At 46.8% G+C, this 22,621-nt stretch overlaps 6 protein-coding genes and 1 non-coding gene across 7 annotated transcripts; 3 read left to right on the forward strand and 4 right to left on the reverse strand.

The window, feature by feature from the left end:
- Positions 1-416: 416 nt before the first annotated feature.
- Positions 417-2,213, reverse strand: Pmar_PMAR018381 (hypothetical protein; the record flags this gene model as incomplete). The annotated part of the gene is made up of 9 exons (XM_002767734.1): positions 417-594; positions 638-735; positions 780-899; positions 947-1,006; positions 1,229-1,377; positions 1,426-1,557; positions 1,607-1,761; positions 1,816-1,918; positions 1,967-2,213. 9 exons carry the CDS (start codon positions 2,211-2,213, stop codon positions 417-419), a joined length of 1,242 nt encoding a protein of 413 aa, XP_002767780.1.
- A 1,109-nt stretch (positions 2,214-3,322) lies between these two features.
- Positions 3,323-4,588, reverse strand: Pmar_PMAR018383 (hypothetical protein; the record flags this gene model as incomplete). The annotated part of the gene is made up of 4 exons (XM_002767735.1): positions 3,323-4,057; positions 4,193-4,311; positions 4,362-4,461; positions 4,508-4,588. The coding sequence occupies 4 exons, from the start codon at positions 4,586-4,588 to the stop codon at positions 3,323-3,325; spliced, it is 1,035 nt and encodes a 344-aa protein (XP_002767781.1).
- Positions 4,108-4,180, forward strand: Pmar_PMAR018382. Its single transcript has one exon. It is a non-coding gene; the product is annotated as a tRNA-Met (tRNA).
- A 1,505-nt stretch (positions 4,589-6,093) lies between the features above and the next one.
- On the reverse strand, positions 6,094-7,296 carry Pmar_PMAR018384 (conserved hypothetical protein). Its single transcript, XM_002767736.1, has 7 exons — positions 7,149-7,296; positions 6,875-6,948; positions 6,751-6,830; positions 6,536-6,707; positions 6,451-6,490; positions 6,204-6,322; positions 6,094-6,149 (listed from the first exon to the last, which is right to left on the reverse strand). The coding sequence occupies exons 1-6, from the start codon at positions 7,273-7,275 to the stop codon at positions 6,204-6,206; spliced, it is 612 nt and encodes a 203-aa protein (XP_002767782.1). The 5' UTR covers positions 7,276-7,296; the 3' UTR covers positions 6,094-6,149.
- A 9,753-nt stretch (positions 7,297-17,049) lies between these two features.
- Pmar_PMAR018385 (hypothetical protein) lies at positions 17,050-18,102 on the reverse strand. The gene is made up of 5 exons (XM_002767737.1): positions 17,736-18,102; positions 17,594-17,689; positions 17,321-17,454; positions 17,173-17,275; positions 17,050-17,120 (listed from the first exon to the last, which is right to left on the reverse strand). The coding sequence occupies exons 2-5, from the start codon at positions 17,611-17,613 to the stop codon at positions 17,063-17,065; spliced, it is 315 nt and encodes a 104-aa protein (XP_002767783.1). The 5' UTR covers positions 17,614-17,689; positions 17,736-18,102; the 3' UTR covers positions 17,050-17,062.
- Positions 18,103-18,221: 119 nt separating this feature from the next.
- On the forward strand, positions 18,222-18,538 carry Pmar_PMAR018386 (hypothetical protein; the record flags this gene model as incomplete). The annotated part of the gene is made up of 2 exons (XM_002767738.1): positions 18,222-18,359; positions 18,392-18,538. The coding sequence occupies 2 exons, from the start codon at positions 18,222-18,224 to the stop codon at positions 18,536-18,538; spliced, it is 285 nt and encodes a 94-aa protein (XP_002767784.1).
- Positions 18,539-18,591: 53 nt separating this feature from the next.
- On the forward strand, positions 18,592-19,207 carry Pmar_PMAR018387 (conserved hypothetical protein; the record flags this gene model as incomplete). The annotated part of the gene is made up of 4 exons (XM_002767739.1): positions 18,592-18,722; positions 18,809-18,932; positions 18,981-19,088; positions 19,139-19,207. The coding sequence occupies 4 exons, from the start codon at positions 18,592-18,594 to the stop codon at positions 19,205-19,207; spliced, it is 432 nt and encodes a 143-aa protein (XP_002767785.1).
- Between the last annotated feature and the right edge of the window lie 3,414 nt (positions 19,208-22,621).

Here is a 22,621-nt window from a genome sequence, read left to right on the forward strand (position 1 = left end):
ATCCTCTCTGCAGAGGGCCCGACCATCTAATGCCTTCGACCTCAATAGCGTGTCCAAGCCCTGAGAGACTTCCTGATGGAGATGCTGCTACAAGTACCTACCGCCATTGCAAGAAGCCTCAGGGCCGAGGACCGACTCAGGTCTATACACAAATCGTAGCCACCATGCAAGCTCAGCTAGCGATGCGCCGGGATTCTCGTTAGGCGATACTGACAGTGAATGACGATATTAATGATCATTCGTTCTTATCCTGTAGCAGAGAGTTACGACCACTTGTGTTGCACAGAATAGAACTCTTTACAATGTCCACACGTTGGAGCATGAGAAAATGATCTTCGAAAAAATATATAAACACTCGTCTAAAGCTGTTCACCTAGGCCTACGCTAGGAGAAACGACATAGCAAGTGTTGCAAGATCATAGCAGAGAACGCACAGCCTCACCCAGAGCGCACTCTCTCGAGTCGACTATACATGCTAGTAGGTTCACTTCATTCACTCGATGGAGGCATCTGTCGAGCTGCGGCTTCTCGTAAGGTGATGGCGTTGGCGCTCCGGTACGCCAACCGCAAGTCTTACCAAGAGCTCGAGAGTATCTGATGACGACGCCTACGTACGACAAGTAGAGTGGCGATCCACCTGTCAGGGGAGTTGAGCCATGATGAGCTCACTTCAACTCGTTGCCATTCTACTGCACACCCAGCAGGGCCGCGACTAGCAACATAAATGCGCTCAACCTGAATCGAACCTGGGACGTCCGATGACCAAACAGCGCGCTTACCTCATCGGTAGAATATCTCTCTCTCACACTCGTGGCTCCAGCGCCATACCCGAATGTATACTCCGGGCTGGCAGTATCAGCCGCCATTAAAAGGCGCGATCCAACATTGCCGCCAAGACCCTAACATGAAGATCACCTTCAGCGCTTCCACCGGGACAACACTGTACAGCAAAAAGCAAACCCTCCCCCCAAATGATCCAGTAATGACGTTCTTCATGGAAAAGTACCTGAGACGGCGCCAAGTAGTATGGGAAGATATGCGCATGGTCATGACAATATGAAGAATGTGAGAAAATTTTGGGGAATGGGGAATTCTTTCTTTGTTTCTGTACTCTTCTGCCCTAGCTCGTATGTGAAACCCCATAGTGTGTGAAAAACTCCCAAGCTCAGCTAAGGAAAGCGAACATATATCTTGCTTTCAATTGAATACCACTCCCTCGTCTACTCACTCGAGATTCGCTGATAACTACAGCTTCAACTTCGGTGGACTGAGAGTTCGCGGTGTTAGAACACACCTTTCTCGGGCGCATATGTGTAATCTCACTACGAGAGGAGCAGAAGCTTATCATTATACCTCTCTCTTGCTCGAGTTGAGGTCCTAAAACTGAAAAATGCCGCCACCGGGGATCGAACCGGAGACCTCTACCTGTAGAAAGCCCAACACAGAAGCTCAGAGGACTGTCTCGTGTATCAACCTTCGGAATGTTATCATTTAATGTAATCTTGATTGCCAAAGAATGTCCCTTCAGAAAAGGTGGGACCACGCATAACGTTTCACCTGCACAAAAAGAGGAAAAAACTACAAGTCGATTCTCTCGTTTTCTTACCGATAATTTCATCAGCCTCATCGGGGCATATAGTAGTGACGGGGCCAACAACAACAGGATGCTTTTCACCAACATCAAGACTCGGAACACCTTTACCCTTTTGGAAGTGTGAGGACGTACACAACGGTGGCTTCCCCCCTCTACCAGAACACGGCCTAAGGGAACTTCATGGAGACCAACGCGAACTGACAAGCAGCAGTATGAAATACTTCTTTTTTTCCTGATGGTATTTCTCATCCGAATACGCTACCGTTGAAACCGCCGATCGGCTAAGCAGAGGAGACGGGGCAAGCTGTGGAGCTTTCGCCTTATCTGAAAATAATTACGATACCATACCACTCCATCACGAACACTGCCCACCCATGAAGAGGAGGAAGTCTTCTGCTCGTTTTCGATCATCTCTCTGCTGCTGAGACTCACTGACGGTAGTCTTGACAACTTCAAACCCCTCCTCGCTACACCCATCAGACGTATCAGATCCGCTCTTCCTATCGTTGCCATATTTTCGAGGGAAGCAGTTTCCCACGACATTTGGCACTAGATGGGACCACCCACGAGCACTGGAAGTATTCTTGTGATTGGCAACGTCAACGTATCGTGTTTTCATTCCTATTGAGTCGTACAAACAATAGTTATCACCGTCGTGATGGTAGCAGCGACGGGCCGTAGGTTTTTGACTCAAGTTGCAGACAAATAGGGAAGAAAACACCACTGAGGGTGCGAAGTTAGCCTACCCAAAATGCGTAAACTTCCGTAGTGAAAGATTCCAATAGCAAACAGGACTAAAATGCCGAGAATGATTTCGGGAGATCTGTAACCAGTTTAGCAAAATATACATTCGGTCAACTAGTTGTGTCGGTGACAATCCCAAAATTTTGATGAAAATTTTAGTTGTTTTTGTGAACACTTCTTCCATTTTTCCCTCTATGAACTCCCACAATTAGTTGAGAAACTCCTAAGATCAGCTGAGGAAGGGAAGCCCAATACTAATTCCAACAGTTCCTGTTACAAATCATCATCAACGCAACACTGTAGTATCTTCGAAATGATCGCAAGAATAATAAGCTGGAGTTTCACAACCCGTTTTACGTGAAGCGGCGTAATACTCCATGTGAAAAACGCGATATTCGCGGTGATATGCAGTAGCCGTGAGATATGTTTTCCATCAGAATATTCTCACTGCCCCAGCAGGCCGCCTGCACACAAAATCTGTCCCCTCATATTTGAACCAGTGCTAATGAATCCAACTTGACGCTGACAAAGATACCAATCAGGCACGGAAGCATGCCATAAACTTTGGAGTATTTTTATATGTCTATGACTATTCTCTTTCGACCCGCTACTATTTTCCTTGTCTCCTGGTTCACATTCGAAATATTTTTCAGAAAATTTGCGCATATAATTGCGCGAAAACCAACGAAAAATTTCCCACAATTTTCTCATAATTCAGATGACCATGTGCATTCTTCTGACCACACTGAAAGCAATTTCATGATATTCCCAGCCCGAAGAAGAACAATCGTTATTATCTTTTCCTGCTGTTGTCCACATTGTCTTTCACAAGCAGACCGCCTCACACAAATTCCTGTTAAATTGACCTCGCCCTTCCCAAAGTGACATATGACTAACCCTAGACTACCGGTGTGGCTAAATAGTGTACAAACAATCCAAGCGGTATGAAATGAAAGAGCGTCTGCTATCTTATTATATTTCAACTCAAGTCTTCGTCTGGTCACCACTGGCCTCTCTGGACTCCTTCCGTGGTTGTGTTTTAGATCCAACCTCAGCCTCGAGTTTCTCCAGACGCTCCACGATCGCGGCCATATCTTCAGTTCGATCATCAACCATGTTCGCCCGAGGTGACGAGGTAGTCGCTGGTTCGGAAGCTTTCACCAGAGGCATCGTGATGCTCTTCGTTGTCTGCTCTACCTCCCGGTCTGTCCCTCGGGAACGCGTACTATCGCTCTTGTCCCCCGTCCGGGTCGCTTTCCCAACACTACTCTCAGAGGGGAGGTCCACTCGACCCTCTACAGTCATCTTCCCCACGATATCAACCTCATGAGTCCGCTCAGACACGTTGACTGCCGATCCCTTTGGTGCCTCACTCGGCAGCGCCTTAGCGGTCACTACCTCTCCGGATACTTTCCCAACCTCACCGCTGGCTACAGTCTCAAGTCGAGCATCATCATCACCATTCGGCTCAGCCTCATTCTTCCCTTTACCGCTCTTCGTGACCGGGACCAACTCGAATTCTATCAGCTCCGGTGTAGTATTTGGTTTCGTAGGAGCCGCAGCCGTATACTGCGCTTGAGTCGGCACCGAGGCCGCTTGGGTGGTCGCGATGGTCTTGGGGACAGCATGCGTCGATGGTGAAGGGGAAGTCTCGGGGGGAACTGGTGGCTCTGTGGTAGCTGGTTCGTTCTCGAGTGTCGTGAGCTTCATCTTCAAAACCTGAAAGGAAAAGGCTCGACCAAAGCCACGCGGAAGTCTAAAAATTCCAAGCGGCTTTGGCGCAGTAGGTAGCGCGTAGGTCTCATAATCCTAAGGTCGCGAGTTCGATCCTCGCAGGCCGCACTTTATTCTTACCACTGTCCCTTGCTCTTCACCATACTTATCCTTCTTCACAACAGCTATGGGCCTCAACTCCACATTAATCCGCGAAGCGTCGATCATCGGGCCCACTTGAGCCAGTGCAAAATCAGACCCTACAAGCGACCACACTCCAGCCCCACCTGCCTAATAGGCAGCCACTCACCAGCGCCTCTTATTGGCTCCTCCTCTCGCGAAGGTAATCGAGCTCTTCGAGCATCGATATATAAATAAATAATCATCATCACTGCGAAGAAAGAGAGAATCTAAGAAAACTCATCAGAGAATTTATACCATTCCCACTGGCCTTACACTTATCCTCTGACAGTGATCATGCTTCCCTCGAGTGAAGCCCGCGAGTCCCCCGACATTTGAATAGGCGCCGCGGGCCATACGAGCCAATCACTGATGCACACGAAATCTACGTCATGCCGAATCGTGGCTTATAACCCGTCTCAAGGAGCCCTGCGATTTCAATGGATCTCAGCCGGCTCACACCCCCCCCCACACTGCAAAAATCCAACTTAGTCGAACAACACAAAACTACATGCACTGCCGATACCAATTTTATTCAACTGATTATGGTGGTACATCATAATGCTGATAGAATACGGATTGCAGACTATTGACGCCTATGTTCAACCACTTTTCGACCCATGCACACAACCCATTGACATAGTATATCGCGAAGCACTCTGATTAACGACAAGTACCTCCTTTCTGAAATTCTCTCTAGCCTCTTCCACCTCTCTCATTACCTTCCCTTGCTCCAAACCATACTCGACATACTACACCAACTATACCCACCGGTACATCCAGCATAAGGATAATATCTAGAGGACCTCCGCAAGACGTTGTCACAAAAAGTTACTCGTTGTAGACTTGTTACAACCCCAGCATCTACTCCTCCCCATCCCGCTAGCTCCATACTACTTGCTTTCCTATCTGCAAGCTCAGACCTTCTCTCCACCACAGACCACTCGTATGCCTCGCCGCATACCTTCGATGCACCCATATCCTTCTACTTTCCTTCCTCGTCACACTATTCCGTACTATCGCGAAAACCCCTCAGCCAAACTCAGGCAATTTTGTGCTGCTAACATGCTCAGAATCAATTCAGAAAACAATAGCAACAGGAAGTGTCTCATATCGTGCGATCCGGCATCACGAAACGTAAGCTCATGGGCTACCTTGCAACAGTTTCTCGATAACAATCCTGTCCTGATGGCTCTGTTCATCCCCTTAGCGCAGGGTGACTCAACGACTATGGTATACCCTACAGTCGAGCGCGACATCTACCCACGTTGTGTTCGTCAACGGTGACAGCCAGCGTGAAACAAGTACTACCACTCGTTTAGCTCTAGTGTATGTCCAACTCTCCCGTCTACCGCTTCTACGTCGGTCTTCCAATCAATTCTGGTCACGAAAGCACAGAACCCTTGTCGTTTCGAGGGGGGGGGGCGGGCGCAGCATTACCATATTACGCAATGTTGACAAAAAACTATGTATCACCGGGTCGAATCACTCACACTGCGCGATAGCTAGAATCCCTTTTCCAAGGTGATCGGTGTTTTAACTAACCTCACTTGTGCGTGCTCCCTCGAAAGCACCAAATCCCATGATAACCACACGGCGCTAATGAGAGTAACAAGTCCTCCTACCACTAATACTACGTGTCACGATAACAGTCTTGGAATATATGTTTCATTTCCTCAGCTGAGCTCCAAACGAATTCCGGTACGAATATACGAAAATCCATGAAGAAATCGCAAAATTTTCTCTCAGAGTTGTAATATATCCACCAACACATGTAGTTGACCATGTACATATTTTCCCACACCGCACAGCACTACCCTCCCCATCCCAGAGTGACTTCACCGAACACTATCATTTCAAACTGTCGGAAAAGTAACGTTATGCTCGCCTGATTTCATACGTTGGGACAATATACAACCTAAAAAAAGGCAAGTCGTACTCGAACTTGAACACCTCCCAAGCACCTCACTACCTAGCGACGATCAGCTCCTCGTCTCGTCTTAAGCGATGTGCGATCTCTACTACGCTTCTGACTCTTAGGAAGCTTTGACACCACGGACGGTACCACCAGTTGGAACTTAACATTAACACCTACGAGACAATTGCTCATCATTGCTGCAGACACTGTTGCGCGCGACATAGGCTTATCGAACTAATGACATGAAATGGTGATAAAATACAGCAGCAATGATTCTCTGTCTAATAAGCACCTATCCTACCTTGGCTCTTCTCCTTCTCGACTACCTTCGACAAGTCGCCCTATAAAAACGCCATTCCCACAGCACTAAGGAGTCCTTTCACTACCTGCGTGACAACACCTGTAGCTGGGACAGGCGCAGAGACGCTCCGAGGAGCTCCCATTTCAGTGTCATCGTCGTTACGCTTTTGTACAAAAGCCAACTTAGCTCTCACAGAGCCGCCGATATCGTCACCAACGACAACCTTAGGGATGCTCTCGAGTTCCGAGGCGACATACCTTCATAACACTCGAAGAAGAGATGACAAAGGAGTGGTATTACTTTCTACGGTTACCAGTGATAGCGTAACCACTATGAGGCATCGCTTCACTCCGGAAATCCAAAGGCTTCGCCACAATAACCTAAATTCTTCCTTATACCACTTCCGAATCGCTCATCCAGTTACCTTAGGGAAAGCCGCCTCTGGATCGTCCGGATAGAGGAAAGCGTTCTTCGGCATAGCAGGTTTCACAAAGACACCTACACATAGCAGTGTTGGAGGAATACAGGTTCGCGTTCCTCAGCTGATCCCAGGAGTTTCCCCACCAATTATGGAAGTTTATACACGAATTCGGGTAGAAGTGTGCGAAAACTCCCAAAAATTATTATATCGTCAGCAACACATGTGGTGCATATTTTCCCACACCGCCTTGATTCTGAGCCCTATACCCACCGACTACCACTGGCGACTTCTCGCAACCTCTGGTTGGTGTCCTGGAGTCGTTTCTTATCGATGGTGGCGCTCACCAACTGCCTCTTACAGGTTCTGAAGCGCTTCTTGACCTTAGAACGGATCGACTTGGCCATCACCAATAAGTACAAGGAACTACAAATACGACTCAGACGCAGCAAGTAGGAGTGAGATTGGCAGCTAGTATATGTAAAGAAACGAAGCGCATTTCCTCTGGTAACGGGATAAATTCTGCTACTTGACTGCAAGTTGCTGGGAGGACATCATCTTGAAATTCTCGCTCGCCCAGACGACACAACAATCTGACTCGCCAGGTATTAATCTATGGGTAGGAACGACAGGTAAACAAAATGGTAGATTGTTGCGCCTAAAGGAAAGGCGCTGATTTGGAAGTACAACAAGTCAATAACGAGCAAACTAAAACCTTATCACATCAAATAAGTATCAAGTAGACCTGCTGCCAGGAGAACAAGGGAATCGGTCTCAGTCGGGAAATTTCAGTTGCTCATCAGTGATCAGTTCACATACGATATATAGATACACTATTTTAAACTTTAGAGAAGATCGTTAGCTAGCACGTCTCAAATTGAGAGTCTCAGTCCTCTTTGCTGGAATCGAAGACAAGAGTTGGACGAATCTCTCGCCTGATGAAGGCATAACTGAACTCATGAGCGATGTCGAAGGCGCAATGCTGCTGAGGAACTTTCGGCGGAGGACAGGAACCAGGGAACTATCAACCAGAAAGCTCTCACCCAGAAAGCTCTTAACCACGAGGCTCTCAACCAGGAGGCTCTCATCCAGGAAGCTCTCAACCAGGAAGCACACAACCAGGAAGCTTTCAACCAGGAAGCTCTCAACCAGGAATCCTCCAACAGGAAACACTCGAACAGGAAGCACCTGAGCGCGAAGCATTCGACTCGGAAGCATTCGACGCTCGAATTTCGTCCGCGAAGCTCGAGCCAGGTGACTATGGCAGATCATCCGGATTCCGGAATGAGTGCTCACCATACATTCATGCTTACTCACCATAATAACATCAACAGACGGTGATGGTAATCATGCATCAGCCAGGATCGGCGATTGAGTAGCATTATCGAAAATTCAACTGCACTGCGAACATACCGCGTGACGCTCGAAATTCGAGCCTCGAATACTGAGTAGACTATGCAAGTTAACATTAACGACGCTAATTTTGCATAGCCCCGTAATAGTAGCATATTGCTACTATTACGTGGCTATTACGTATTACACGGTGTAATTTACACCACTACTAGCGGCGTTCCTGTAGCGCACGCCTGGCGTGCCACGCCATTTTTGCGTACACGACTGCAATTGCGGTGTTAAATTGTTCAGCACACAGTTAGTCATACCGAGTGAAACTACATTACGACTCGCAGCACTTCGAATTGTACTAAAGCCCGAACTGCTGAGCATGGATTGCATGAGTCCTCCTATGTTAGTCTTAGACATATCAATGATATGTCATAAACAATCATTTCCCCGTCATCCCCCGCCATCTTGTTCGTGTGAGCTCCAGTCACTGGAGCTACCCTGGTGTCCAGATTGGTCACCAGGGTAGCCAGTTAGTGTCCAGACTGGACAGTCCAGTAATACTGGACCAGTACCACTTCGTGCATCCCTAGGTTTTGCCTTCACGAATTTGTCTTCGAATCTGCTAAATACCGGTTATCGGTGTTCAAATTCCCAGTGGACGATATCGCGGTGCATGTGAACGGAACTATAAGACAATATGAGGGGGTGAAGCTTGAGCTTCATCCCGTACATAGCTATTACCTAATTTAGCTTTGTACTTAGCTAAGCTAAGTACAAACTCCCGCGATTGGATGAAAAAGAATAAGCACAGGGAAGCAGAACCGTTCTGCCAGATCGTCATAGAGAATTCCGGAATTACAGTAACTGTGATTGCAGAACATGATGTAGAGTAGCGGGCACGAAAAGGCCCGTTCACATAGCTCGTTTATATACGGAGCTCACATATAATGGAGAACCGACGTAAGTAAATTTTGCTTACGTCGGTTCTCCATTGTATGAACGTTCAATTTGATTGGCGGTTTCTAAAAACGCCAACTTTGGACATTTTTATGTCGAACTTCGACAGTCGAAGTAGATGATGTCCCGCGGGTCCTATCCAGTGACCATTCCACCAAAGTAGACGTTACAAGCCAGTTTAGGTGCTCACTAATGGTACTCCATGCCTCGACAAATTTCCTTCATCTTGCGAGAAGGAGCTGAGCAGTGCTCAGTCAGCACGACCCATCTTCGAAGTAAGAGCGTCGGGGAAGACTGCCGGCTGATCGGTCTCCAGAAGAGTCCTCACGGCTTCGTATCCAGTCCGGGTAGCTTCGGATATCAGTTGGCTAGAGGGTTGAATCGAGTCCAAGCTGTTGGTAGAACTATCGGCGTACTCTACCCTAGAAATAATGATGACCTCCAAACTGTGACGAAATACAATACTATTGTATCAGAATAGCAATGGATAATATCCATTGGATATGATGCCGGGGACACCGACGTTCAGCAATTATTGACATTGACCTCAAATTTCATCCACACTCCATTACTCTATAGTTCATAGAATCTCGATCTCCTTTAACTCGAGGAAATATTGCTTGCAGAGCCCCAGGGAGTGGCAAGACGTTCTCGCTCCTGTATGCCGCAGCTATATGTGAGTCAAAAGGCCTCGAAATAACCCTAACTTCTCTCTCCAGTGAACGGATGGCACAGCTTGGAGGTGTAAACCTGCATCAATTCATTTGATTCGATTGATAGTACTATGGGAGGAGTCTAGTACCCTTAGCCCCTGAATTCACGGCATCCCACTTTTCCGATGTTACCGTGCACGCGGACGGAACCATATTCAAGTTGAATATGTTTGAATAATTCAACCTAGCCCATTGTCCTCATACGCTCCTGCTACTGGGACCTATTCGAAAGGTCATTTTCGATACAAAGTATCGAAAATGATAATGTCACTATCTTCGCTAGATATTATTATTAGTATCTCAAATAGCTTGCCTCATATACAATACACCCCATGCTTGGACTTCCATAAACGGAAACAAAAATACTTTCAACACTGATTCCCTGCTGTGCACAAGTTGCAACGACGAAGTCGAGCTTGGCCTTGCTGATATTACTAGCCTTCTATATACAATTTATATCCGATACAAATTCGTCACCATCCGAAATACCGGATCCCATGATGAAAGATTTTCATGATCGACCTGACCCCTCTCTTACCGCAAATATTGTACAAACAACTGTGCTTGAAGGTTTCAAACAATCTCCTCCTCATGGTACATCTAGGCGGCAGTGCCGCCGCGGCACAAAGAAGCGAGCTGAGTCAGCTCAGCTGATAATCTCGACTAATGCCTTACAACGGCTATGCTACATGCCGAAGTCGTTCACGTGCAATGCTGATATGTCATAAAATTCACATCTCTCTATTGAGTTCAGTTCTCAAAGAACCGCGCAGCCTCGTATTGCGTCACTACTCTATAGTTCATAGAATCTACGTGTATACTTGTATTGTATCAGAATACCCATGGCTATGATATTCGAGACACCGAAGCTCAGCAATTATTGACATTGACCTCGAATTCCGCGGCGGAATTTCCGCCCACACTCCACTACTCTATAGTTCACAGAATCTAAGTGTACACTTGTATTGATACAGTAACAATATGAATGAAGTTGATCAGATGAGCTTCTGCAACCTATCAGTAAATAACTGACAGTAACTCTAATCGGGGATGACAGTGAACTTCTAGGATCACCGGGTAAGACTTACCGGGAAAAGACTGAATGGAAAATGATACCTGTTGGTATAACAGTTACACAAAAAAAGTGTAGTTGCTACACCACGGCGTATGGTGGTTCAAGCGTTAGACATGGAAGTGAATATCAGCAAGCTGGCGTTCTCGGGCGTTCGCGTACACAAAGCGAGGAATCGTATGCGTAACAAGCCCAAGTGCTTATCTTTCCCAATACAACCTTTCGATTTATGGCAGTACGATCTGCTTTAACTCGAGGAAATATTGCTTGCGGAGCCCCAGGGAGTGGCAAGACGTTCTCGCTCCTGTATGCCGCAGCTATATGTGGGTCAAAAGGCCTCGAGATAACCCTAACTTCTCTCTCCAGTGAACGGATGGCACAGCTTGGAGGTGTAAACCTGCATCAATTCATTTGATTCGATTGATAGTACTATGGGAGGAGTCTAGTACCCTTAGCCCCTGAATTCACGGCATCCCACTTTTCCGATGTTACCGTGCACGCGGACGGAACCATATTCAAGTTGAATATGTTTGAATAACTTAACCTAGCCCATTGTCCTCATACGCTCCTGCTACTGGGATTATAATGTCACTATCTTCGCTAGATATTATTATTAGTATCTCAAATAGCTTGCCTCATATACAATACACCCCATACTTGGACTTCCATAAACGGAAACAAAAATACTTTCAACACTGATTCCCTGCTGTGCACAAGTTGCAACGACGAAGTCGAGCTCGGCCTTGCTGATATCACTAGCCTTCTATACACAATTTACATCCGATACAAATTCGTCACCATCCGAAATACCGGATCCCATCATGAAAGATTTTCATGATCGACCTGACCCCTCTCTTACCGCAAATATTGTGCAAACAACTGTGCTTTGAAGGTTTCAAGCAATCTCCTCCTCATGGTACATCTAGGCGGCAGTGCCGCCGCGGCACAAAGAAGCGAGCTGAATCAGCTCAGCTGATAATCTCGACTAATGCCTTACAACGGCTATGCTACATGCCGAAGTCGTTCACGTGCAATGCTGATATGTCATAAAATTCACATCTCCCTATTGAGTTCAGTTCTCAAAGAACCGCACATCCTCGTATTGCGGCAGAAGTCCAGGACTCCTGCCGCAGGACCTGCCATAGCTCGACAGTTGAACTTCAACTATATTATTCCATTCACCATCAAGCCTTTTCAAGATTAGCGACCCCAAGAATGTAGCGACGGGGTTCCACCAGTTCTCACAAAAAGTAACTTTATCAACTCTTGAAGGGTTGAACTTGACAAGTTCAAATTGAACTGTTCAACTTGTGTGAGGCGCAAACAAACCGTGTCACTAAACTTTGTGTCCTAAACCACTAAATTAGGCGCGCGCTCCCCTGTGATCGGTTTATGCGCGCCTAAGGTTAAGAAAAAGAACATCCTTCACACAGTTTCCAGGTGTATGGATTGACAAACGTATAACCCGACTAACCGCTATTATTATAGGCCGTGCAGGCCTTTCCCGCATGAGGTATGGTCTTGCTATTACTACCCGCTACCGCTGGATTCCCCTCCGTCAGCGTAAGTGGTTATCTTTTGACGAGAGGAGAGACACTCCTACGTCGGAGAGACTGCTCAAACCTTCCTCCACGCGAATGGTATCAACAAAAACTGGCTGAACAGTTGTTCGATTAAGTGGGTGAAAAATCTCGCGTGTCAAGACTTGAGACGGAGGTTATATCAACTGCTATTAATTGCCAGGTTCCACAAAGATCCAACAGGGTTAACGACACGTCAGAGAAAAAGTCTTCGAGAGGTCTGGCATCGGTACTTAGTCTTCCCTTTACCTACCGTGGCACGGTAACCGTGCTTTTTTTCCCGGAAAAATGCATTGCCGTGGAAGCCAAGACACTTTTATCATCTAATAATCAGAGGATAATAACTTTTATCAGCCGATTACTTCTCTGTCAACCCGCAAAACCAACAACTCAACTCGTAATGCATTGATGAATTCACTTTCCACTCAATAATTCAGGTCAAAAGTTTCGCTGACAAGTCCCCAAGTTGAGGAATCAAGTGCAAGTACACCAACTTTCCACCACTCCTGTGGTCGACCGAAGCTCGAGAAGCCCATCAGCATCATTAATAAGTGATCCTCGATGAGTCATACTGTTCGAAGTATAGTGATCTGTATGCAGTGCATGGTGAATGATATAGTGTTGGGTTTCGCAGCTCAAAAAACTTGGAAGGTAAATCAAAATGTAGCTCACAAAACGAGTGTCGAGTTTGCCCAGTGAGACATGGACTTGAGACAGATCCGCCTGGCCCGCTGAACCCTTTTCGTTAACTTGCTTCCCTTCGGGTTTCTGGTTCATCTGTTTCCCTTCGGGTTTCTGGTTCATCTGTTTCCCTTCGGTTTTTGGTTCACTTGTTTCCCTTCGGTCTCTAACGCCGTTGAAACGAAGTCGCGCATTATATCGACTATGAGGGCGCGCGCTGAAATTTAGTGATTTAGGACACAAAGTTTAGTGACAGTGTTTGGACACGCCCTTGTGCGCGCTTGCTGCGCGCCGCCCGCGATTCTTCTCGCTCCGCCCCCAATTTTCCTGATTCAGCCCACTACATTTCTTGTTCCGCCCTTCACTATCTCTTCATCCCGCCCTGTGTTGCGGTTGATCATGGTCTACAAAAATGTGTTAATACACATGCGATGTGTATATCGCTAAGTTAATATACATGGATCTAGTCATCAAAAAACCCTGTGTGCCTCTGTGTTGGAGACTTCGAGAAATGAAACCCTCAGAAATCCGCTTGAAACACAATTCTCGTGTTCGACACCCCACATACGAAATGACTGGGCTTATTGAGAGGCATACAAACCAACTCGACACTCACTCAATCAATTATCACCTATACTAGATATGGTAATGCCCAATTTAACAGGCCAAGATAGTGACCGTTATCAATACACTAATCGAACCCATCATCAGGAGTATACACTCACCATACCACACCATTGTAAACTATTGCATGTGGTAAGCAGCCCCCTCCATTAAGGTGTTCACTAGTATGCAGATACTATTACGCCCAACAGGATTAGATCATCCTAAAGTACAGCAGTTACTACAGGTTTCTGTGAGGGAGGTTACAAACAGGATGAGAGAGTAATAATACCCAAACCTATTACTGGTAGTAGTATTCCTATCAATAACATTAGGCTAACTCATAGTGATGTTGGGATATTGATAGAGACTCTATCTAGTGTTTACAATAGACTTAATACACCTGAGAAGGGTATCGATAAGAGGCTTATACCCTATGCTTCACCTATACTAGATGGTATGCAGAATAAGGTCTTACTATGGGTTATAGTAGTGGGCATAGTAATAATAGGTACTTGCCAATATCCTCAATACTCTACCTCATCAGCACTTAGCAGACGTCCTTGAACTGTATCTAGCATCAATAGTTCATCATAGGAGTGGTATTGTTGCTAATGCTACTCCTAGTACTACTATGATCAGTATAACACCATCAGTAGAGCTAATGCCTGCTCTATTACATGCTATACGTAATACTAATTCTAGGATCCTTATAGAGGTATCCTTCCCCCCCATCAGGTAGTAGAGGTAAGGAGTTATCCCTATGATCATTAGTAGATGTATTATCAACTGTAGGATATTCATCTAATGGTAGTAGTAATGACGATGATGAAGGAGTTGCTCATAATGCTCATCAATATTAATAGGTACTGACCTCCTATCATCTAGTGAGCGTAGTGCCTTAAAGGAGGCATTGAAAGCAGCATTCAACACTAATGATGATGTAGAGTATGATAGGCTACGGAAGGACATATCGGCATAGCGACATATCACATGTCGCTGCGCGTTCCAAGTTGCACTGGTGTCACCGTGACTGTATTAGTTTGACGTTATCAACAAAGTAGTTTCCTATTATTTCTGATTCCTCCTATATTGAGTTGCTGCCAAGAGTTGTAACACATGGTGGAGAGTAATGCAGCGAGCACTTCTCAGGATTTGGCCCGTTTGATGCCTCTTATCGCTTTATTGAGCCAACCAATTCAAACTTATTCGCCTCTGTGTTGGAGACTTCGAGAAATGAAACCCTCAGAAATCCACTTGAAACACAATTCTCGTGTTCGACACCCCACATACGAAATGACTGGGCTTATTGAGAAGCATAAACACCAACTCGATTGATTGAGCTTCAACTTGATTGTTAAAATCGAACTGAATTAAGTAGTTACGAAAACTACGAGTATAAGATCATTGTACTGGTAATCACCATGTTTAAGTCTGTTAGAAAGAAATATCTGCTATCTGGTATCTTCGCCTCACTCTACCTTCTCGATAATCGCATTGATTCCGAACTTTATCTGCGCGCATAGCGGCAATATTCGGCTATTTTCCTGCATGGCACTGATCTCACCTCCAGCACAGCGCCTTCGTTATATATCTGGCTCGCTGGCTTCTTAACTCCAATACGTACGAGATATTCACTACCGGCTTGCAATCGGTTGTAGAATTTGTGAGCGGCCTATTAAGCGAACGAGCTGTATAGAACAAGTAAAATCAAGCCCACTGCATCGAAGAATATCATAATCCTTCATTTAATCCTCCATCTCTAAAAACTCTAAGCATCAACGAAAGTGCAAAGAAAAGTTGGTCCGTGCATATCGGCTAAGACCTCAACATAAGGCTTGAGGATGATGCCAACCATACTCATATTACACGAGTCATGTCTCAACAGGCTGTATCAACGGAGCTATGCATGTACATTAATAAATCTTGGGAGGTCAATAATTTGGTCGTCACTGGTGAAATATTCAATTGGATATCTCCAAGTGATTGGCTCGCCCCTGAGAATCTTCCTTAATGCTTTGAACGATAACCCGGCAGTGGAAGCATGTAGCCTAGTGTTGGCATTGGTAGAATGATTCACCAGGTACCATATATCGCCACTGCCTATGGGATCCTGCCAACTGAAAGTAGAGCGGTTATAATAGAGAAATGCAGAACCATTTTGCTCCTGAGGTACCAGTACCAGCGCATCCTTGGGGTGGCCAGGCTGTTGTAAGGCGTCGAATGCTGTCAACTCATGCCCGAAATATCGGGACACCTTCGAATGGATTATAGTATCTCCTCCATCGAAATACCTATCTGCCACGAGGATACGACCGCAAACTGGATGACGAGCCAAACGTAGGCCCATAGCTCTCAATAGATCCTTGTGCTGGACTTCTAACGAATCTGGTGGGAGGTCGAGGACAGCCGTCCTCGTCCGACTATTCGAAGATTTAGTGATCATGCCATTAGCCACGCAGGGTGTCGAGTCTGCTGATAACGCTCGCTTCGAAACAGCACCACCTTTTTTCGCTGCAGTTTTAGCATTCGTCTCGAAAAGTAACGTTGATGTAGCACCCGCCGTATAGCTGATCCACGATGACCTCCCGAGTTTCTCAAATACATATCGTCTGCCCTCTTCAAAAACCTCAACAGTCATACAGCGACTTGACAGAGGGAACCATGTCCCAAACATAGCGGCATCATCACCATCCGAGAGGCAAAGGGCGCCGTCGATCCTCATCTCTAAAACAACAGTCGGGCCGTTTGGAGCCAACCGTAAAGAAAATGTAGCCGGCAGAGTTGGGTAGTTTTGCGAGAGGGTATCGTGCACGTCAAAACATTTAACGCGCTCGAAGGGATTGGGTGGCAATGGAGCCTACGTGGCGTACTAAACATTCGTTGTGATAGGTTTCTTAGGTTACCTGTGGGATTGGATTTGGAAGATTAGTAACTAAATCCTTTGTATAAATATGGGGTCCTACCTGAGAAATAGAGCACATTAGCGATGCCGATTCGTGTTCGCGCTCGCTGAGCGGCTCTTGGCACCTACTTGTGTAGTCAAGAGTTGCTTCAGCTTGCATTCGACAATTGCTGCTCTGTTGAGTGCCTCCTCCGAACTGACTCGCTCAGCTACCACGGAACCTGTCATCGCGCTGCATATACTACTTCAATTGGGCATTCCAACCAGAGGAATCCTTCTGTATCACAACAAGCTGCCTTAGCGAGCTGACCCCCCCTGCATTCAGGATGCATTTTTCTTCTATCCACTCGAGTTCAAGAAGTCCATCAGCTGCGAAGATGACTTGGAGCAATCGGCACTGAATCACTCCTCACATACTCACTGTAGCACTCGTCAAGGACTTGGCTTACCTTTGAGAATTTTTTTCTGGTCTCTCGCTCAATTTTAGCCCTGAGCAGTAAGTAAAAGGGTGTTCGTTTACGTTTTCGGAACTGCGAAAGAGCCTTATCCAGTCTGATAGAGGCACTGCTATCCACACTCACTGTCGACTACCATTACTTCTTGAATTGGTCAAATATATTCCTGTAGTAGGTGGGGAAATGTAGACTAGTGATAATCCTCGAAGTGGCGGCTCGATCCGAAGTCTGTTCGTCAGGTAAAGCGGAACCATCATTGCGTTCTCCATCCAATACCTAAGGTGGGACCTTTCGCGAGTATTGCGAGAGGTGGCGGAGAAGCGACTAAAAAAACAGCAATGAAAAAGTGAAAACGAGCTTCGAAGATCCTATAAAAGAGCTCTGAAACTTGAGTTCATTAACATACTCGACTCACTCTCCTCGGAGTAGATTCATCAACAACTGCTAATTCCGAAGCTCCAACGTTCGACTCCGAGGATTGCAGTTCGGGAACGACGTCCTCTGGAGGAACCTATATAGGGGCAGGGAAGTCTCACTGACACGGGAAGCAACTCCACCTCTAGCTCGTAGGCTGGACTACTGCACGACTGTTTTGAGTCGCACTGTCGCAGGTTTACATCACACCATCGCGCATAATAGCGTCCCAACCGCTTCAAACAATGACCCCTGATGCTAGAAATATCTCTCGCCCGAATGGCAAGGCCGAGAAGACGTGGCTGTGAATGAGGACCGGCGAAAGCGTCCCACGATCTTATCAGGCTGCACCACCGAGAGGCCAAATCCGCCACTCGGCTCGGCGGCCGCAGGCTTCGCATAATATGCAACTCAGTTACGGAGACGCACAGCTGCCGATCGTGGATCATCTTCATCAGAGCCCGCACCGCGTCCCGCTTTCGCAGACTCTGATTCTTAGGCATAATTGCTGCTCGGGTGAACTGTAGAGGATACACACTGTGAATTGTACTTGCGTTCAGGTCTGTACGCATGCACACAGTGCGCAAATTGCCGTGCAAATAAGAGAATTGCTACAACCCCCTCAACCTATGAGCGATACACAACCTTCTCCCCAACGTCTCCTCGTGCGCCTACTGACTGAGCTCCGTCAGGATATTGTCGAGTCTATCGATCGAGCCATTAGTACGGTGAATAATCGCCCGGCCTACGGTACCATGGGTCACCGTGTATTACCCTGTTGATATCTCCTGTCGTCAAGGTGCCAGTACTCGCACATGCAATCGTCGCTTCTCCACCGCTTCCACAGCGAGCACTCGCCAAAGCAGCCACGACGAATTCGCCCTCAAGGAAGAACTTCCTCAAGATCGCGGAAGTCCAGGCCCAAGGTGGTCAAGCAGTCATGTAGATTTCGGCATCTAGAAAGAAGCTTCTTCGAGTTTCAGGAGCCCTCAGCCTCACATGCGTCTCGGCGTCAAGGAAGGTTCTCGCTTGACTCTCAAGAGTCCTCACCCTAGAAGAGCGTCCGTGCGCCGCACCAGCCAACCTTATTCGAGGACGCTAATTAGCAATCTTCGAGTGGGTTCCACTGAGTAAGTAACATTTCGACTGTGCGATAACAATTTGGGGAAACGCCTCTCAGACAGACTGTCTGTTCTTCTAGAATCATTCTGCTCAGCTGGTGCTTGCGGGGTCGAGTCGTCAGCAAATCGGAAATTTTCGGTATATCTACCGGAGAGCTGTTTCACGCCCACATCTCGGATGAAGACTCAAATACAGTCAAGCTGCTGTTCTTCGATGAGGTAGTCCTTGACTACCTGGTTGAGCGTTCCAAAGCATGCTCGGCGTAGGCGGCCCATATATTCCACGACTCCATCCAAATTGGGGCCATATACTACTTCCGTAACGGCAAGGTCCTTCGAGCTCATTCGAAATTCAATAAGGAGGCAGATGTCGAAGTAAGTCGCTGTCATACTGCTACTAATGGGATTAATCTCATTGAATTCAGATCAAATTCGACACGTCGGCTGTTATTGAAGCTGCCGATGACATCAAAGATGTTACCGAGCTGGATTAAATTCGAAGATGACTACCAGTATAGCACTGACAGGATTACAACACTTTGCATGGGCCCATGACGGGCCTACTGGACTGCACAATACCCCTGTATGTCAGGTGACCCCGACTCTTTGAAGACTCAGGATCTAGCCGGCAAATGAGACGACTCTCTCAATTCTGACTCTGCGGCTACTCTTCTTAATTAGGATTGACTTACCAATTTTGTTTGTAGTGGACTCCCCTCTTCACTGGAGTGTTCTTTGCTGGATCATTCACACACGAGTGTATGTCCAAGCTAGATGATCCACTTATGTCCAGCTAGCCTAGCTAAGCACATTCTTTGGTTTCCAAAGTTATTTTGCTCATTCGAGTCAATACTGTACTCGTTCTTTCGCTAGAGTTGTGTTGTCAAGGGTGACTGGATTGGAAGTGATGGCCACAGCCGACTCGGACCTTCACTGTCGAAAACTGCACAAATGGTCAATTTCCACATCATTTCGTGATCATATGGTCGGAATAGTGAATCTTATAGTGGACGGTGCAACTCTGCAGCCTCCGAACCGGATCGGCGCCCCACAGAGAGATCCTCTCCTGCACAAATCGTCAGTTTCCACACCATTTCTTTATCTTGTGGTCGGAGTAGCGAATGCTATAGTAGTGGATGCAACTCTGCAGCCTTCGAGCCGGATCGGCGCCTCACAGAGAGGTCCTCCCCTGCACAAATCGTCAGTTTCCACATCATTTCGTGATCATGTGGTCGGAATAGTGAATCTTATAGTGGCGGATGCAACTCTGTGGCGTTTGAGCCAGATCGGCAGCTTTTAAAGAGGTTCTCCACTGCACAAATCATCAAACTCCACATTATTTCTTTATCATGTGGTTAGGATAGTGAATCTTATAGTGGTGGATTCAACTCTGCAGCCTTCGAGCTGGATTGGCGCCTCACAGAGAGGTCTTCCCCTGCACAAATCGTCAGTTTCCACACCATTTCTTCATCTTGTGGTCGGAATAGTAAAAATTGTAGAGGTGGATTCAACTCTGCAGCCTTCGAGCCGGATCGGCGCCTCACAGAGAGGTCCTCCCCTGCACAAATCGTCAGTTTCCACATCATTTCGTGATCATGTGGTCGGAATAGTGAATCTTATAGTGGTGGATTTAACTCTCTGGCCTTCGAGGCGGACCGGCGCCTTTAAAAGAGGTCCTCCCCTGCACAAATCGTCAGCTTCCACATCATCTCTTTATCATGTAGTCGAGATAGTAAATTTTATAGTGGTGGATTCAACTCTCTGGCCTCCGGGCCGGATCGGCGCCTTCTCAAGAGGTCCTCCGCTGCACAAATCGCAAGTTTCCACATCATTTTTTATCTTGTGGTCGGAATAGTAAAACTTATATAGGCGGATTCAACTCTCTGGCCTTCGATCCGGATCGGCGCCTCACAGAGAGGTCCTCCCCTGCACAAATCGTCAGTTTCCACATCATTTCGTGATCATGTGGTCGGAATAGTGAATCTTATATTGGCGGATGCAACTCTGTGGCGTTTGAGCCAGATCGGCAGCTTTTAAAGAGGTTCTCCACTGCACAAATCATCAAACTCCACATTATTTCTTTATCATGTGGTTAGGATAGTGAATCTTATAGTGGTGGATTCAACTCTGCAGCCTTCGAGCTGGATTGGCGCCTCACAGAGAGGTCTTCCCCTGCACAAATCGTCAGTTTCCACACCATTTCTTCATCTTGTGGTCGGAATAGTAAAAATTGTAGAGGTGGATTCAACTCTGCAGCCTTCGAGCCGGATCGGCGCCTCACAGAGAGGTCCTCCCCTGCACAAATCGTCAGTTTCCACATCATTTCGTGATCATGTGGTCGGAATAGTGAATCTTATAGTGGCGGATGCAACTCTGTGGCGTTTGAGCCAGATCGGCAGCTTTTAAAGAGGTTCTCCACTGCACAAATCATCAAACTCCACATTATTTCTTTATCATGTGGTTAGGATGGTGAATCTTATAGTGGTGGATTCAACTCTGCAGCCTTCGAGCCGGATCGGCGCCTCGCAGAGAGGTCTTCCCCTGCACAAATCGTCAGTTTCCACATCATTTCTTTATCTTGTGGTCGGAATAGTAAAAATTGTAGAGGTGGATTCAACTCTCTGGCCTTCGAGCCCGATCGGCGCCTCACAGAGAGGTCCTCCCCTGCATAAATCATCAATTTCCACATCATTTCTTGATCGTGTGGTCGGGGTAGTAAATCTTATAGTGGTGGGTTTAACTCTCTGGCCTTCGAGGCGGACCGGCGCCTTTTGAAGAGGTCCTCCCCTGCACAAATCGTCAGTTTCCACATCATCTCTTTATCATGTAGTCGAGATAGTAAATTTTGTAGTGGTGGATTCAACTCTGCAGCCTTCGAGCCGGATCGGCGCCTCACAGAGAGGTCTTCCCCAGCACAAATCGTCAGTTTCCACATCATTTCTTCATCTTGTGGTCGGAATAGTAAAAATTGTAGAGGTGGATTCAACTCTGCAGCCTTCGAGCCGGATCGGCGCCTCGCAGAGAGGTCTTCCCCTGCACAAATCGTCAGTTTCCACATCATTTCTTTGTCTTGTGGTCGGAATAGTAAAAATTGTAGAGGTGGATTCAACTCTGCAGCCTTCGAGCCGGATCGGCGCCTCACAGAGAGGTCCTCCCCTGCACAAATCGTCAGTTTCCACATCATTTCGTGATCATGTGGTCGGAATAGTGAATCTTATAGTGGCGGATGCAACTCTGTGGCGTTTGAGCCAGATCGGCAGCTTTTAAAGGGGTTCTCCACTGCACAAATCATCAAACTCCACATCATTTCTTTATCATGTGGTTAGGATAGTGAATCTTATAGTGGCGGATTCAACTCTGCAGCCTTCGAGCCGGATCGGCGCCTCACAGAGAGGTCCTCCCCTGCACAAATCGTCAGTTTCCACATCATTTCGTGATCATGTGGTCGGAATAGTGAATCTTATAGTGGCGGATGCAACTCTGTGGCGTTTGAGCCAGATCGGCAGCTTTTAAAGAGGTTCTCCACTGCACAAATCATCAAACTCCACATTATTTCTTTATCATGTGGTTAGGATGGTGAATCTTATAGTGGTGGATTCAACTCTGCAGCCTTCGAGCCGGATCGGCGCCTCACAGAGAGGTCCTCCCCTGCACAAATCGTCAGTTTCCACATCATTTCGTGATCATGTGGTCGGAATAGTGAATCTTATAGTGGCGGATGCAACTCTGTGGCGTTTGAGCCAGATCGGCAGCTTTTAAAGAGGTTCTCTACTGCACAAATCATCAAACTCCACATTATTTCTTTATCATGTGGTTAGGATGGTGAATCTTATAGTGGTGGATTCAACTCTGCAGCCTTCGAGCTGGATCGGCGCCTCACAGAGAGGTCTTCCCCTGCACAAATCGTC

The sequence above is a fragment of the Perkinsus marinus genome, assembly GCF_000006405.1.
Source record: "Perkinsus marinus ATCC 50983 genomic scaffold scf_1104296970094, whole genome shotgun sequence".
NCBI classification, from domain to species: Eukaryota; Perkinsozoa; order Perkinsida; family Perkinsidae; genus Perkinsus; species Perkinsus marinus.